Raw genomic sequence first — 18,164 nt, 5'->3', positions numbered from 1 at the left:
AAATTGTACATTTGCATATTTAATAAAAGTGGCCATACAGTTGTAAGAACTTTCAGCCACAGTTCAAGAGTCAGGATTTAAACATTTAAAGAATAATTTGTCACATACTCATATTTTCAGTGAAATGTGGGGGCAGCATACCCCAGACGATGCATTCAAAGGCTAATGGGGAGTAATAATAATTAGAATAAAAGTAAAAATTAAGGATTGGAAAAAATATTTCAAGAGACAGAGTTTGAATTTCAAAATGTATAGTTTAAAGAGTCTCCAAGTCCAACTTAAGCAAGGAACTTGTTTTAAAACTATATAGACCTTGTCCAGTCTACTACTGCATACAAAAATAGAAAGAAGAATTACAACACTCTTAATTTCCACACCGGATTAACAGCCAACCAAATCAAACAGAACCTATCTTTCTAAGATTTCCAGTGGTTGAATATGATGTGAGTGCTAAGGGAGTGCAGAAAAGCTGAAGGTAAACGAGTACATTACAGTTATCAAGGAGGTCATGGAAGTGCTTTCACTTCAATTCACTCAAATTTTACGGTGTGCAATGGTTCTAAATTCCTATTTGTAGTGTATAAAGGATAAAGTTGTTTATGTTCCAATGATATAACAATTTTTTGACTCAGAGGAAGGCAAGCAAACTAAAAAAGGAAATCTGTAAGATTTGGCATCTATGAGTTCTGAAGATACTGTGATGATGGATGATGAAGATGCTTTTTCTTCGAACTGGTTCTCTTATCACAATATTTATCAGTAGTTCATTTAGTAAGTCAAGCACTCATTGATAAAATTACAATAAGAAATCAAAGTTTTTCAAATATATTTGATGTAGATGTAACTTAAAATGTAGATATTACTATCTCTGTAGACACGAACCATTATAAAATTTGTTACTGCTCATATGTGGTACAGAGGAAAAGCTATCACCCACCACCAGGGGCCGTATAAACTGTGCAGCTGCTGTGCTGCCAGCTTAGTGGTGTTGGTGGTGTTCAATGGTGGGAAGTTGGTGAGTGCATGTGTATCCGTTTATCGGACGAGACATGTCTGTTTACACCCACGCCAGACCAACAGTGGAGGTATCAGTGACTTTGACAGTTGTAGAAGGGAAAATAGGGGAAACAACAAAACAACAACAACAAAAAGGTTGTTTTTGTCTTGTATGTAGCTCCTCCAACAGAGTCCACTGTTGGAGCTGCTGTCAGTCCTGGGACATTACACTACCAGAGACAAGTGATTGCAGGGAAGTTGAGTGAATGGAACCAAAGCACAGGGCACCTGCAACCGAAAGTGTCACTAAAATCAAGAAGTAATCATGTCAGCCTTGGAGGCATTTTCAGAAAGGGCTCATCCAGTATCAGCTCAGTGGGCATGAAGAATAAGAGGGTTAGAATGAAAGGATGAGAGGAAAAAAGTGAGCAGTGTCAAGAACGGGAAAATACCTTATATAGTTATATTAAGTTCTTATTTGAGTTGAGAGAAGTGTAGAGTGTTGTTCCCTGCGTAGAGAGCTTTAAATTCATATAAGGGCAGGTGTGTCTGACAGTGTGCATGCTGTGTTTGTTTTTTTAAGTGGGCATTTGTGTGTGAGCATGTGGGCGAAAGAAGCCTCCACAGGACGAGGTGTGTGTGTGTGTGTGTGTGTGTGTGTGTGTGTGTGTGTGTGTGTGTGTGTGTGTGTGTGTGTGTGTGTGTGTGTGTGTGTGTGTGTGTGTGTGTGAAAGAGAGGAGAGCAGGGCACGCAGGTTGATGTCATTACGGCCCCCCCCCCCGTCGTGGCAGCAGCACCTGACAGATCGCGTGTGCTGCAGTGAGCATACTTCTTCACCGCGGCATCCTCCCTGCTGCCCACCCCCCACCCACCCCCCCCATCACACCCCCCGACCCCCCACCCCACAACATTCTCTCCTGCCAGGGCACAGAAGGCTAATGCACTCCACCTCGCTACAGGGGCCCGGGGGGCAGACACATATGTGTGTGCATGCGTGTGTGTTTGTTTGATAGGGGAGCCACTCTGCACTTAGAGTATCACGCACATCTAAATGGTTTGGTGAGATGGCACAGTCAACCACTGTTTTTCATCCCCATGCTTATACATTGCTCTCACTTCCCCCTCAGTAAACACACAAGCACACATGCACATCCAAAACAAACAAGCAAACAAACGCTATCTTTTCTCCGATACTGCCCAAAGGGCAGACCGCAGTGCCAACAACAATGATTCAACCTGACACAATGGATTGGCAGTAAAGTACAGTATGTCTCCACAGGCCAAATACAAAATAAATGTTATAAATATCTACTAAAGGCAAAGTAGCGCAAGTTACAGGGAGAGTGCAGGAGGCTGCATTTGTCTCCCATCCTGTATATCATAAGACAGATCACACCAAACACTCAGTATGTGACGCTAATCCTTTTTCTTCATTCTTAGAAATTTGTGTATGTTATGACATAACTGAAAGTGCAGAAGCCAAAAGCAGTCACTGAACAATAAGTTTAATGTTGGCTTACTGACGACTGACTCATCTAACTGCATTTCCCCCAACCAGGGAGGAACATTTTACATATTTAGGGTCATCAATTACAATGAGAATATATTCAGTTCAGTAAAGTGCAGTAGTCTACCAAAAAAACCAAATATATTTGTGTATTGGGTGTATAAGACCAATTCAAGACCAATTCAAGTGGAAAAACACTTCCTGACTACAGTAGATGGCTGTTGATGATTTATGTCTCCTCCAGCTTAAAGGCTTTCACGTAGTGCAGCTTTATACTGTACAACTGTCACAGTATAAACTGTATGTAGCTGACAAGATACAGTCTGTGCATGTAAAAATGGATTTAAAATGTTTTATGGAAGCTACAAAAATTCCTTTACTAAGTTCACATCACCAAAAACTACCGACAAGCTATGTGCAATGAGCAGTGATCACCTGGAAAAAGTCAATAGCTCAGTATGGAGAAATGCCAGTCTCAGACCACATTTTGAAGTAAATGGAATGAAAATGTCTCATTCTTCAGTCATGTTCAGAGAATTTCAAAACAACACTGCAGTATTTATTCAGTGTTGTTCCATCTAAGCTGTTGATATTGGATGCAGCTGTGCTGCCAGTACTTAGATATGCAGTCAATCTGACCTTTGTCTAGTGAGGGTACCTGCGATCATTACATTTTCCCAAAATAAGCTTTTTCTCTGGATGTAATTGATCACTGTGTAAATTTCTAACCCCAACACTAAATAGACCCAAAATCTGCTGTCGTTGAACTTGCTTTCCCATGTTCTGTTGTCAGTGAGTCTCAGGCTACGGTAACTGTCAGTAAATATGATTTGGTCTTTTTCATTTCGTAGCTCCACAATGAATTTGTGAGGAACATTGAAAACACCTCTGTGGAGAGCTTAATACAGAAACTGGCTGAGAGCAAAGGAACGGGCAAGGAGAGACCAGGTAAGCCACCACATTCTTGTATGTTTGATGCTAACGATCAGTGTTTGTCAGTGCCTGCGTTGTGTGTAAATAAAATAGTGGTCAGGGTAATGGGCCCTCTGCCTATTCCTGCCTTGTGGGGATGGGAGGGGTGTATAGAGAGGGGCAATTAGAAGTAGGGAAGGCCATCAGAGTCAATCATAGTAATCTGCTATAAAGGTAGGCAGGCTTGGCATTCCAGTAAGCATGTGACACACAGGGGGCTTTGCTGTGCTCGTAGACTAAGCAGGCAGAACCAACCTTTTCAGGAGGTCAGAGCTCAACAATGACTCTTGTGTAAACTTTGCCATGCCACGATAATCAAGGGAATACTCCTCAGACTCCTTTGGCTCTACCCCCTCACCTCCCTCTTTTTATACACACACAAGCACCGCTCATTCACTTGTAGTTAGTTAGTTACTCTTGAAGTTATTGTAGTAGCTCTGAAGCTTGATTTTTATACCATCAACTATTAATTAGTCTGTGAAATTTGCATGTGAACAGTTTAAAGGCCTGTCGTAAATATCCAATTACTTCACTAGTCCCTGTACTTGTACTACATTACGTCAGGTCACAGGCACAAAGGGTTCACCTCTGCTGTGTTTGTGTGTACACAAATGGTGACCCCTGTGTCCAGACGCTGCATCCAAGGAGTGGTGGCCTTCATTTGTTTGGACAGCAGAATTAATTGAGGCTAAAAAACGGTCAGAAAATTCCTCTTGTATCAAGCTGTTCATTAGGGATTGCACAGCAGCCCCGGCCCTGTCAGAAAAATAACCTGTCTGTCCCCTGATTAAATAGCTGAACGGATGGCCGGTCCGGTGCCTTTAGAGAGAGAGAGGTTGAATAAACTTTCTATTGCGGAAACAATCCCAAAGTGACACACTGCGAGGCAGGGGGGTTTGGAGTGTTCAACGATATCCAGCTGAGCTGTCAACTGGCGGTGGGCCAGACACGCAAACCCCCTCCGCCCTCTCCCACTCCCAGTGCCATGTGAAGCATATGCAATTTAAAAAACCATTCTCCGCTCATGCGTGACTGCATGCTTCCCTCACAGAGAGTAGAAAGAAAAGAAACATCTTCCCCTGTATAAACAAAGTCGTCTGTCTGTTTAGGATATGTTTAAACAGTTCCTAATGTCTGCCCCGATTTAGGTAATATTCATGTGTCTGGTGTTTAGACTTTTTTTGCAGATGGTGTGCATAAATATTGTCAGATGCAATCGCAGGATGCTAGTGGCAAAGAGTTCCTGCTCTGCCTTGGCCATAGGTAGATCCACAGCATTTGTTAAACATCCCAGAGCTCTAACAAAGAATGCAATGTGTAATTTTCCAGTAATTCCCCCCATTCTGGATCCTTTTTTAATTGCTTTTGTTTGACAATATGTACAGCTGATGCATTTGATGAAAGATGATGTCAAATTAGATAATGAATAGGAGATTCCTCTCCAGGAGAAGATACACCTTATGAGTCCGGATAATGTTACCTGTTTAATATCAAGACAATGACCGAATGGGGACGATGAATTTACCGTGTGTGTGTGTGTGTGTGTGTTTGTCTCTGTGTGTGTCTCTCACTTCCTTCCATGAGAGAAAGTACTTGAATGAGCATGCCCATTCTGTTTTGATTGGCATGGAACTCTCTTGCGCGCACGCACACAAACAGTCGTTCGTGCTCTTGGTTGTGTATTTGCAGTAAAGAGGCCCGATATTGCACAGTAGAGTAGATCGGTCATTGGTGTACTTTATCCACTTCACTTGGCGTGATGCATGCCTCTCGTGACTCGCCGCTTCCCTGCGCTTCACTCAGCATAGCACACGCCAAACAATGCGTCAATTCTGCTTGCGACTGGCATCCTCTGGGGAGACTTCATTGGACCGCTGCTACTGTATACGTTTTGAGTTAAAATATCATTAGCTTTGTTGTTTTCAGGTCAAGGCATGTTAGTGTATCGGCAATATTGCCAGAGGGTCCTGCCCCATCTCTCTCTCTCTCTCTCTCTCTCTCTCTCTCTCTCTCTCTCTCTCTCTCTCTCTCTCTCTCTCTCTCTCTGTCTGTCTGTCTGTCTGTCTGTCTGTCTGTCTCCTGCTCATCTTGCAAGCTATTAAGCTTTTTAGTTACAGTATATACAGTGCATCTGTCTCTCTCTTGTTTGATAGTAGACACAGACTACATGTCTATCAAGTCATACATTTCAAGAAAAAATATTTCAAAAATTATGTTTCAGCAAGATGTGCTGTTGCTTGTTAAGTGTCCAGATGTAGTCACACCAACGTATAACGTCAACATTAATAAAATATATTGTAGTGTGTGTGTGTATGTTTAAATTTATAATTAAACATATACCTCATGTGCACTTGTGTAGCTTTTACACTAATGTAAATGATTTGTTTCATTATAAAGTATAACTGATGTTACTCACACACGCACGCGTGCGCATTGACACGAACACTGCAGGATTTCCCCTACTGACACATGCACACACTACATGTCTTGCCTCTGGTTTTCCTACAACTTTTAGGGTGTGTGTGTGTGTGTGTGTGTGTGTGTGTGTGTGTGTGTTTGTGTGTGTGTGTGTGTGTGTGTGTGTGTACATTAAAGCACCGACACTCTGAAAAGCCTCCATAAATGTTTCTGGAAACCCACTTGAAGTGTGATAATCCAAGTGAAGGTCCTTGGAGGCAAATGTGTATAATTGATGAGCATAGAATTAAGTGTAAACTTTGTTGTTTTCCACTGTTTTCTCATCATACGAATGATGTATCCAAATAACCAAAGGCAATGTTATGTTTTGTTAAAATAAATCCATGGCTGGTTGTACTCCAAGTGATACAGTGGTCATTAGCTGGAATAGTTATGACGGTTTGTTATTTCAGTCTGTTAACTGAGGTTGTTTCAGCAGGCTTTGAGCATTTGTGTCTGCATGATTGTTTGTGTTATGGTTCTTTTTTTCTGGCCATTTTTTGCGTGCCAGAGAATAGGAGAAAAGGGCATCTCTTAAGCCTGAGAGCAGGATTCGTGCATGTGGCTTTTAACACTTCACTGCATGTAATCTTGAACTTGTTTTGTGTAACTGTAGTAGGGTTAGTAACTTTGCGTGTCCCATGTGGGCAGGTTTAGTTTCAGCTAAGTTCATACCTGCTGTTTGCTGTGAGCACAGAGGCTCCTGCTTTGGGTTAGAAATTGGTTTATGATTGTGGTGATTCATGTGTCCTAAGTGGGGTGTTTGTGTGTGTTTCTGTGAGGAAGACTCCAGACTCCCCAGGAGGGAGTGTCACGTCTCTCTGAGTCCCACCAGACACACAGTTGACTCCGCTATTGACCCCGTATGCCCTCTGGGACCAGCCTAGCTCTGTTCCTATACACACTCTGTATGGCATGCCAGACTGCATGTTGTGTGTTTGCCAAAGTGTTTGTGTTTTGTGTGTGTGTGTGTGTGTGTGTGTGTGTGTGTGTGTGTGTGTGTGTGTGTGTGTGTGTGTGTGTGTGTGTGTGTGTGTGTGTGTGTGTGTGTGTGTGTGTGTGTGTGTGTGTGTGTGTGTGTGTGTGTGTGTGTGTGTGTGTGTGTGTGTGTGTGATTATTGCGTGATGTACATTCACAGCATTCACAGCAGGGGGTTGTTGACCCTTTCTGTGCCAATTGAACCTAAATGATTTTTTTTTTTTTGTCTCATTAGGACCCATTGAGTTTGAGGAGTGCAATGCAGCTATTGCTACTGAAGGTAAGTCTTGTTACAAAATTAAAGATATAGAAGTTTTAACAAATACACTGCAAGTGGCATTTTACTCAAGTAAATCCTTAAATGTGTAATCCAAGTTGTTAAACCAACAAATTTTAGAGAACAGATTTAATGAGTTTTTTTTCTGTAATTAAAAATGTTTTGTTTTTGTATTAAGGTGCTAAACCCAGAAAGCGAAAACCGTTCGGCATCCCAGGTCGTAGGAAAGACAAGGACACAGACTCCACGTGAGTGAAGAAATTTTCATCTTCAGTCCGCCAACACAATTTATGCAGCTTATTTTTCTTTCCCTTTGAAAAAAAAAAAAAGAATTTCTCATCATTATGTGACCATTTTATCTTCCAGGGAGTCTACAGAAGTTGAAGCTGCTGTGAGTATAATTTGCACCAGAGCAGCTAATGAATGTATTCTTTCAGTTGATACTTTTGTATTAATATTAATTCAGCTTTGTATGTTATTTTGATTTCAAACAGCAGGAGGTAGAAAAGATCCTTGTAGACTTTATTCTGCTATGTTTTTTACTACTTGAACATGTGACTCTCTGACTCTCTCTCTCTCTCTCTCTCTGTTCCCTCTTGTTAGTTTTGTAGATTTGCTCATTCGTTCATTCATTTCTCTCTGTTTGTGCTTGTAGAACACTGCCAATGGCGCTCCCCCTGGATACTATGGGGCCATAGACATCCAGAATGCTGTAAGCAAGCTAATACACAGAAACTCGTATACACACACAAAGTAAAAATTCGTATTCAGACCTTGTTATCTTTGTTATCACAGTAAATAAATATATTTGGTAAACACAGACCTTAGGGAAAAAAAATTAATAATCGAGGCCAATTTTTTTTTAATCTTTATCAACAGTGGATTTTAACATAAACATTTTCCCTGTTCTGTATTACTATTCATCCGCCCTCTAAAGTAGCATATATAAATGTTTAGTGTGAAAATTGAATTTGTAAAAATATTTTCACCACTAAGCTCAGCCAAATATTATGGGTGGATGTGGTTAAGAATGGGACACGGGAATTAAGTGATTCTATGTGCTTGTTAAGTTTTTACAAATGTGTGTAACGTTGCCACGGTGTACCATTTTCATTTATAATATATTCATAGAAACTGTATATACAGATGAGAGAGTGATTATTTCCCTTCTATGTAAAACCTTGAAAACAGAATTCCATAAATTATATGTATCGATTAAATTGCATGATCTACACTTGATGAACTGATTAGTTTTGACGACAATAAGACAAATTTGGATTATTACAAAAAACCCAAATTTAGGCTAAGTTATACAGTTTGACTTTGTTCAAATTGTTAGTATAAGACAGAAGATTAATATGCGAAGGGATAAAAATAGTTGAAACCATTAAACAGGTACGAGTCAACAGGTAATTGTTTGTCCTGTTTTGAATTGTATAACATTACATATATTGTATAATTTCAGGTTTGAAATTATATCTTGTCTAATACTTGATTGAAAATGTCAATTTAAATGCAATTTAAAAAGAAAAAATATGGTGCTGATTAATACAATTTGTGTATGTATCATTTAGCTGCATTAAAATTTTGATTATAAAGGACACACATACAATACATTTAACTTTTTGTTAATTGTGTGGTGCAACTACTTGGATTTTAAATGTAACTTTTTTCTTCTTGTGTTTTTGTAGAATGTTCCCCAAGTGGATGCAGAGGGCTTCTGTATCAGACCAGAAGTAAATGAAAACGATATCCTTTTCATTTGTCTTGATGCTGTTCTCACTCTCAGGCTCAGTCCAGCCTGTAATACATCAAGGATTTACTGCTATTTGTTTTTCTGTTCACACTTGTCTGAGGCCAGGGCTAAACAAAAGCGGACTGTAAATGATCTCTCTTTCTCTCACTTTTTCTGTTCTGTTGTCGTTGTCTCCTTAACGTTTTTCGCTCACATGCCAAAGAGAATTCCTTCTATTCGTCCAGCGACTCAGAGGATGAAGATGAACCCAGGAAGTTCCACGTAGAAATCAAGCCCGTTCAGCCAAACAATAGCACGCACCAGAACCGAGCCACCATCGATGAGCTTAAAGCCTCCATTGGAAACATCATCCTGTCGCCCTCAACCTCGGTATGGCTTTATGACGTACTAAAGACAAACCAAATACTAAAACTCTCAAACACATACCTGTTGCTGTCCTGCTCTGCTGCACCAACAGTCTGCTCTGCCTGTACAACACTAGAGGGCAACAGGAGAATATCTAACCTCTTTAGGGTATATGCGAACGCCATTTAACCAACCATACTATCCCCTCCTGTAAATGTTTGCCATTAGTCTCTTTCTTGAAGCTCATTTTATTTACATTGGAAAGGCATATATGTTATTTCTAATTTATTTCATATTCCACATTGGCTTCTGATTTAATAGGTTCCTGTTTGCACACATTTCATGTTGCGTTTTTTTTACTTGGAACTTAGAACAACCTTGGGATTACTTTTTTTTTCTTTTTTTTTAAGAGAAATATCAAGAACTCAGAAACAATAATTTTTGATAAGTATCTGATGTTATTGGCCTTTGCTGCGGACTCACACGCATGCACACAGCTCTCCTTGCAGGCTCTTGCAGGCTAGACACACACATGCGCGCGCACACACACACACACACACACACACAGAGAGAGAGAGAGAGCCCAGTCTGATCCCTGACCTCAGTCATGGAGCCCTTCATTCAGCTCCTTCACCATCACTCAATCTCTGAATCACTTTCCACTGCTCTATGAAAATAGCCACTGCCATTAAAATTTAAAACCACTACTGCTTGTGTGCAAACATGCACCGTGTGTGCACTGAACTGTTGTTGTTGTTAATGGTGTTGTGGAGCAGCTGAGAGGGCACGCTCAGTTTCGCGAATGGGGTCCAGTGGGTTTCACCCGCCGCGCTCCCCGGCTGCAAACATAAAACGAATGTCACGGCATCTTCTTCCTGGCTCTGGCTCTTTCCCTCAGTATCTCCCTTCCCCTGCTTTCACCACTGTTCCTCCTCACTGTTTGTTCTACCTCACTCCTTTTTTTTCCTCGTTTCTTTGTTTGCTTTCACTCTTTGGGTTTTATTGGAGCCCACTTGTTCTAGACAGGACTCTGTTGTGGCTATTTATGAATACTTTATGGGGGTAGTTGCCTAGTTTTTTACAAATGTTTTCTTTTTTCTGCCCTAGGAATTAATGATACAGATAAGTTACAAGTTTATAGAGGATATTTTTTTTTCTATTTAATAACATGATTCAGGAGGAAAGATGTTCTCTTTTAAACCTTTGATTTTGTTCATTGCAGTTTGGTTTTGGTTGTTGTCGAGGCTCAAACCCACAATTACTTTCTCATCCTTAAAGTAAAAAAAAACACAAACCACTCTATGTGTGTTTGATTTGCATTTAATTACCAGTACAGTCATTACATTACATTTGCCTTCCTCTCTATCTGTTCAGATTTATTTTTCACACCCATCTACTGCTTTATATTATAATTTCTTTATTATAAGTTAAAGCATACGTCCAAGGTGATGACGAACATTGCTTCATCTGGTGCGAATTATTGAGAGATTTTCTTTTTTTTTCTTTTTCTTTTTTTTCTCCTCAGTGCTCATTTTTCTGTCTTTTTCATTTCTTCTCCTGTTCAGTTCCCCGTCCACGGTGTTCCTTTTATTGAAATAGCAATGGAAGTCGTGTGTGTGTGTGTGTGTGTGTGTGTGTGTGTGTGTGTGTGTGTGTGGCCAGCAAGAGCGGTAATTGAACCCATTTGCCGCTTAGCGCCTGTGGGACTAAACCCTGGCCTCACAGCTCTACGGTGGTTAAACGCTTTTGCTATGTTCCTTAAACCCATTTTGTTTTTTTTTCTCCCCTCCTCCCTTGACAGCCCCCCTAACCATTCTCCTTGTGTGGATAAGTTCTTTATTGAAATTGATGTTCTGAGTTTCCATTGGGTTGGTGGCCCTCAAGAGCATATCTTGCGTAGCTTGTGTTACGCAGCATGACATAGCAGATTTATGTCCCCAAAAAAAAGGCTCTGCGGAGGAAGTTGGTGAAGTGTTGGGGGCACGGGCTCTGTTGTCCCTGACTGATTGTTGTATGGGCTTATATGCACGGTTTTGCGGTGCTGAATTTTTCACCCTACATTTAAAGTCTGGTATGTGTGAGTCAAGACTAGTCCTGTGATTTACTGTCTTTAACTCTGACGTGGAAAATTCCCTCTGCCACTGGGAATAATTGATAATGTAGTTTTCACCCTTAAAGATTTTTTACCTTATTTTCATTGTAGAATATGTATAATGAAATCTTAAATGATGTTACATAAACACTAGTTAAGGCTTAAAGTTTCAACTTGTTGGACATATAAAAAGGATTGTAGAAGTTCGTGCTTCCAAAAGTTGCACACATTCTGATGAATCACAGAAAAACAGGACGAACCTTAGAATACTTAATTTCTCTTTATAAAAACCGTGTCGACAACTTTCAGGTGTACTGTATAGGGAATGATCCTTGCTGTCTCTCTTTTTAGTCTTTACAGAAATACCATGCATATATAATACATTGCAACTAAAACGTCTTTTCGGTTTTTTTTTTTTTTTTTAACAATTTGAGCAAAGTTTAGGCAAGCACGGATGAAAATTTGTGGTTGGTTCCACGCATCTTTGATTAATTACTGTCTGTTTTTGTTTTCAGGGACAGATGAGGAGGAACCAGTCCAGTGAGTATTTTCTCTGTCTGACCTCTCTGTATCTGTGTGTTGCTCGATGACTGTGAAGGGGGGTCGACTGTACAGCTTCTCAGCTACGTTTTTCTTGGCCTGGGATGTTTTTAAAGAGGTTGTCTTTAAAAAGGAAAATCCAGAAACCTAGCCAAAAGCAACATATCCAAAGAAAAAGTAAATAACTTTTCTGTAAATGTGAGCTTGAGGGATATTTCCCTCCTATGGTACAAATACAATTAATTACTTAATTAGCTGTTTGTGTTTTGACATGTCAGAAATGATCTTTTCCCTTCTGCAAATTGGCACAGTTTAGTGTGTGTTTGCTTTGTTGACAGTCATCTATCATGGTCCATGACGTCTTAATGCACATTTGAAAAAGCACAAAAACCCTGACTATTCATTCAAAAAGTCTCTTTTTTATATGAACTAAAATTTGTTGTTTTCCTTCTTTTTAAAATGTTCAGTTTCAGCTTTAGCATGATGCTAAATGATAATTGTATTCACATTCTGCTGCTGAAACACTGATAGAGCTGAGATCAATTTACACAAGGTAATGGCATTGATAGATGTATACTCTACATACGCTTAGGGATCACAGGAGTGTCTACATTAAGCTCTAAGGCTCAGGGCCCTGGTGAGTATGTTTTCACTACAGTAATTAGCCTTCAACCTTGCCTTCCCCTCCCCTCAAAATATCTGCTACAGCTCTCATCTCTGTCCCCTCATAGGAGCCTTTTACACAGCTGCTGCAGCCGGCTGACACCAGCTAACACCACTGACACTGTGTCCTTTCACTGCAAACGTTCAGAATCTTATTTTGAAGGATTTTTTTACATGTATGGTTCTAAATTTTGAGTCCTCTCAGTTGCATATTCTTACCTCTGGCGCTTAAGTTCTTCTTATATGAATCTTTGCAATTTATTGTAACACTTTAGACAGGGGCACAAAGTAACGAAGCAATGCCTGATTTTATTTTTAGTTGCTAAATCACTCCTTCCCCTGTCGTAAAGTGTTACCACCACAATAAAAACAATTTTGCAGGTTGAGTTAACCCTTTTGCAGTAAGGTTTTACTTTCAAAGGCAAAAATAAGAAATATATTGTATCTAAACTAAATCTTACTGCAAACATTTCTCTTTTTTTCATGGCAGATGGTGGTTCTCACTTTTTCAGTCAAAACCTCAGTTTATATTTCTGCTGTAAGGTGTGATGTACTTTTGGCAAATGTCTTTGAATACTAGACGGTGAAACTCTCCCATGTGGGGTTATTATTTTATCTCTTACTTGAAGTAAAAGTGTATTTGCCGTCATCACTCCGTGCAGGTCTGCGAGTCTTAGTTTTTGTTTGTTTTTCTCTCACTGCAGGTGATGAGCTGGCAAAAACCAGAGTGCCAACATCATATGAGTGAGTATTACAGTAAAACATCAATGCTTTCTTTGTAACTCATGTCTGTTTAATGGCAAAGTCTTCTTAAGTGCTACCTTTTTTAATGTTTACTGCATATAAATGCATAAATGCATTTTAAATAGTCTGCGTTTTGTATGCTGATTTTTCAATGTGAGGCAAATTGTGCTGCTATTTGCGTGAAAATGTAAGAAAGTTTGACTTGACGCGCTCTCCCCTCTATCAGACTGACTAACAACGACCTTCTGTCGCTGGACCCATTCAGCCCGACTCTCGCAGCAGGCTCCTCCTTGTCTGTGTCCTCATCAACAGGTAAAATCACTACATTTTATCTGGATTCCTGTGCACATACCTCTCTCCACAGTTTCAGACTTTACCTTTGTCTTTGCTTTGTATCATATTGAATCCCTCAACAAAATGTTTATCACCAGTGAGGGGTCACTTGAATTCCTTTAAAGTTGTAGCCCTTAAGATTTCAGTCCACTCAAAAAATAATTTCAATTGAATGTGATTTTGTGCTACACTCTTCCGGTGACTGCTTCAACGTTTAGCCAGTTGAAAACATATAATGTAAAGCAGCAGCCGCAGGAAATGTTGGGATTTCATGGGCATTAAATGAAAACAGCTATAATATTGTGTAAAAGAGCGAAGAGAAAAAATTGAGGCTATTATCAATGAGATGAAATTGCATTGGATTACATGCATCCGTCGTTTTCTGTGAATCCTTTGTGCTTAGGTAGGCAATCTGAAATGGGCATTGGAACGGTGGACTTGGCCACTACTAAAAAAAAAAACTATACAGAGAGATACTAATGGAATGTAAATACATAAAGAGTTTATTTCAGAAAGAAATGCTGCCATTAAATAGTATCATAAATTGGGGGTTGATTTAATGGAAAAGTTTGAAATATTAAAACTTAAAGGAGCAACCATTCTACAAGTACTCTGGCTTTTATTCAGTCACTCAGTTGAGCCAGTGATCCAGTCATTTTCGCCCTTTCAGTTCCTTGATCTCACCATCTCTCCATGCACTATATAGTCTCCTTACCACTCTCTTTCTTTTTCCATGCTACTCAGTTGGAAGCTTTTCCTCTCTGGGCAATCCCAGATGGAGGAACTGATCCTTGAAGTCATCAGAATATTGGACTTTAGGGAATTCAATTGGCAGGCTTATTCTATCCTAGTTGGCAGGGGGGTTGTCAGTCATTTCTCCAGTTTGTACAATGTAGCTATACCTGTCTCAGTTTTGGTTTCTTTAACATCTTCCTGAAGTGTCAACAGTCATACCTCTCCTAGAGACATTTGGCTTTTGAGTTTGTTTTACTTTACTTTTGAGGTTTTTGTTGCACAAAAAGGGTGATAGTGTGATTCTCATGGCTCTACGTGCCAAACACCAGTGTTTAAACAGAGTGACATTAGCGCTGACCCATTGCCTAGGCTAAGCGTAATCCACAGTTAATTGGCACCTAGTTGAGGTCAGAAGGTTGGTTATAAAGCCCATTGGCACGTATGTTGTCAAACAGTGTCTTGTTACTGTCAAAGGTCGTGACTTAAAAGTCAAAAGAGCATCGAAAAGTGCCCCGATTAAGATACGTTGATGGGAATTAAGTCCCCACATACAGCCTGTTAAATCTCCCTGTGTACAGTGTCACATTATTAGCAGCTCCAACTGCACACATGACGTATTAAACAAGTCTAGTCTGTGAGGTATTAAAAAGATTAAACTCTCACTGAATGAGGCAGAGATTGAAAAAATGTATGTATTTTTTTAATTTATTGTATGTCCCTTATTGTATTTATTTATTTTGTGTTCACTGAATTTTTTTTGGTTTGTACATTTTCATCTGTTTAACATATATTTCTTTTTACTTTTCTTTTTTATTTATTCCAATGCCATTGTCAGAATTTAAATCACTTGATGTTTTATTGGTTTGATGTATTTATTTTAATTTCTCTTGTTAGACCTTGCCTCTGTTTTCCTTTCAATCCCTCCTTCTCCATCTTTTCTGACGAATGACTCAGACGTCTTTCTGCCAGAGGCATCAGGTAAAATGTGTGTGCCCCATTCATCAGACAGCGATTTGAATGAAAACTTGTTTGAAGAACTTGAAGCATTCATCAGCTACTGTTTAGCATGGTATTTATGTTCATTTTTTGTTTTTTGTTTGGTTTTTACTTCAAATGCATGTCAACGTGTGAGAATCAGACTGACTTATACTTAAATTATCAGGACATGTCCTTATGCGTGTCTAGCATGTCTAATCAGGGTTTGTTTGTAGTTGATACGAGAATACATTTAAGTTGCAATATATGCATGGTATTTCTGTAAAGACATGACACCAAAACTATTGTTACACAGAGTTTGCTTGTGTTTTATGCTCATTGTCAGCCACAGTAGGTCCATATACTCCACTTGTCGTATTACAAGAAAAAAATACCGTAATTGTAGAAAATTAACAGTCACTAACTAAAGATGTAGTGATGTGTATATAGGTCTAACTCAAAATTTTCCACCAACTGTAATATAATAAGGCTTAGATAAAACAACTATTGCTGCGTCTATGTTCTGATCTGTGTCGCTATAAAACATAACCATACTTATACAGTGTCTGATACAATTAAAGGGGCTAAAAAAACATACTTTAAACACTTAGAAAAGACAAAGCCACCATTAGAACTCAATACAATTACAAATAGTATCACATAGGTGCTTCATATTTGGTCTAATGTCAGTTAGCAGATTTTTCAGCTATAGAAGGTCTGGCGATCTGCAATGCAATGTGTGTGTTTTGAAAGCAATAAGAGAAAACTATGGAGATCCAAACAGGGCAGATCATCAGAGTTGAAACTTTGTCACCACTGGTATAAAACAAAACTGCAGAATGGCTTAAGAATTACTTGACCTATCGAGGAGAACGGCCTGAAGAATCATGACAACACACACCAAACACAGGTGAACAGCATCAGCAAAGAGGAACAGAAGCCACAAGTTCAAACAAAACAAAAGTAGAATGACAAACATATTGAATAGCATAAATATAATAGCATAGATTGGCATTTATTTTACTTTTAGTGTATATTTTTATTTACCATGAACCATTACCGCATACCACAGCGTTTATAGTGCAAGCTAATTGCAGTGCCTTTGCCTAGCTAGGCCTCTAAACTACTCAGAACTCAGTAATACATACAGAAAAGCACAACATGCAAAAACTCAACAAGAAAGTACATCTAGAACAGAAATGCAACAATGATATAATAAAATCATCATGAAATTCAATGACGGAGCACTAGATCATTCAAGACCGCAGTCCCCTTAGAGAAATCAGCAGGTCACTGAGCACCTCGGCCACCGGGTTATTTAGAGATTTATGGATGAGTTTAACAGTAGCAAATTTAATGAAATGATCAGAACTTGACATATTTAATTCCTGTCTAAAATTTTCATTGCACATTATATGTTATCATAAGAGGCTTGTATGCTGTAGATGCTGCTCGTGGCAAGAAAAAGTTGCGCAGTAAGTTAAATGTGAATAGATGACGGATATCATGGAAGGCACGAAACCTTATACGAACCACCTTTGTATCGGTGTTTGCCTTGGTGGATTAGTTCATCGAAGTTAAAGTTCTTTTTCATAAAGCGTTTGTCATTTTAGCTCCCTGTACTAAACTAGAAATGGTGTCTTTAGAGGACATCAGGCTTAGTCATGATAAATCTAGAGAGAGCCTCGTTCCCGTCACACCTTTATATGATACAGGGTTGAGTGTGTAAATGCAGGTGCCCTATTTTTATGTCACCCAATAACCCAGTGACACTTCCGTTTTGAACATTACCCAGTGATATGAAAACTCGACAGTGCAATGCTAGTGAACTCATTCATTCCCTCTGGTTTCAAACACTGTGTGACTTCTTTCTGTGATAGTCTATAGGCAGATTTATTTAGAGATATTTTGGACCATAGCTGATTATAATTCATGCAGTCAAAGCACTGATACTGTTGGCAACCCTTATCAACAAATTCTATATATAATAAATACCAACTTATATTTTAATAAATACCATTAGTGTGAGTCTAGTGTTCTAGTTTTGGTTTTTATTTTTATTTTGTAAACTGCAGTGAATTCATTTTGAATTGACTTTCTTTACCAATAAAATCTCATGAATTCGTTTTGAGACCTTTCGAGATGCTAAGTTGCTGCTAACTGTGCACAGGACACGTTTTCAATTGTAGATACGTGACTCAAGTGTTACTCTCTATACTCTGCTTTGCATTTGTCATTTTTATTGCCTCTGTCAATCACATCACCTCCTTCAGCTGAGACGGTGCCACAACGGGAGCCCTCTCCTCCCTTGGCAGAGGGCCAACAAACCAAAGACGTCTCCTCTTTCTCTTCGTCCACATCCTCTCCCTGGGACTCACCAGAATACGCTTTCCAAGCACTCAAACCCGTACCAGCGCGGGCCCAGAGCGCCCCCATCACCCTGCCGACCGAATCAGTTGACCCCATCAAAAGCCCAGTCGCTGCCAACGCTCCAAAGAGTGACGCCGCCTTCTCCTCCGTGTGCTGGTCCCAGAGCCAGTGGATTGCTTTCAGTGATAACTTTGCTCTACCTCGACGTCAGGGCCCGGGGTCGTGTGCGAAGGAGCTCCAGAGGCCTCAGTCCGGGTCTGGCAGGTCAAGTCGCTTCCTCTCTGACGACTCTGCTGACGCCTACTGCAAAGCGCCAGGCAGCAGAGAGGAAGGCAACTCCTGTTTCCCTGATGTCTTCACTGGGATTACAGATGGGGCGACGGCTGCAGCTCCATCAAGCAAAGTATTCAATGGTAACATTA

At 39.8% G+C, this 18,164-nt stretch overlaps 1 protein-coding gene across 6 annotated transcripts in view; it reads left to right on the top strand.

Annotated features, from left to right (window-relative positions):
- Positions 1–18,164, top strand: part of fcho2 (FCH and mu domain containing endocytic adaptor 2) — a 41,364-nt gene that overhangs the window by 16,445 nt on the left and 6,755 nt on the right. For 3 of the 6 annotated variants that reach the window (XM_040157275.1, XM_040157279.1, XM_040157277.1), the window contains exons 8-18: positions 3,356–3,452; positions 7,148–7,192; positions 7,368–7,437; positions 7,556–7,580; positions 7,845–7,901; positions 8,881–8,938; positions 9,139–9,314; positions 11,898–11,922; positions 12,515–12,559; positions 13,290–13,329; positions 13,556–13,641. In XM_040157275.1, coding sequence (XP_040013209.1) covers positions 3,356–3,452; positions 7,148–7,192; positions 7,368–7,437; positions 7,556–7,580; positions 7,845–7,901; positions 8,881–8,938; positions 9,139–9,314; positions 11,898–11,922; positions 12,515–12,559; positions 13,290–13,329; positions 13,556–13,641 — 724 coding nt within the window. The remainder of the gene's footprint in view (positions 1–3,355; positions 3,453–7,147; positions 7,193–7,367; positions 7,438–7,555; positions 7,581–7,844; positions 7,902–8,880; positions 8,939–9,138; positions 9,315–11,897; positions 11,923–12,514; positions 12,560–13,289; positions 13,330–13,555; positions 13,642–18,164) is intronic. The other 3 variants (XM_040157281.1, XM_040157278.1, XM_040157276.1) reach the window with 1 other exon arrangement.

Source organism: Xiphias gladius, chromosome 20, assembly GCF_016859285.1.
Source record: "Xiphias gladius isolate SHS-SW01 ecotype Sanya breed wild chromosome 20, ASM1685928v1, whole genome shotgun sequence".
NCBI lineage: Eukaryota > Metazoa > Chordata > Actinopteri > Istiophoriformes > Xiphiidae > Xiphias > Xiphias gladius.
The sequence above is the reverse complement of the archived record's forward strand: the minus strand, read 5'-3'. Positions and strand labels throughout refer to the sequence as shown.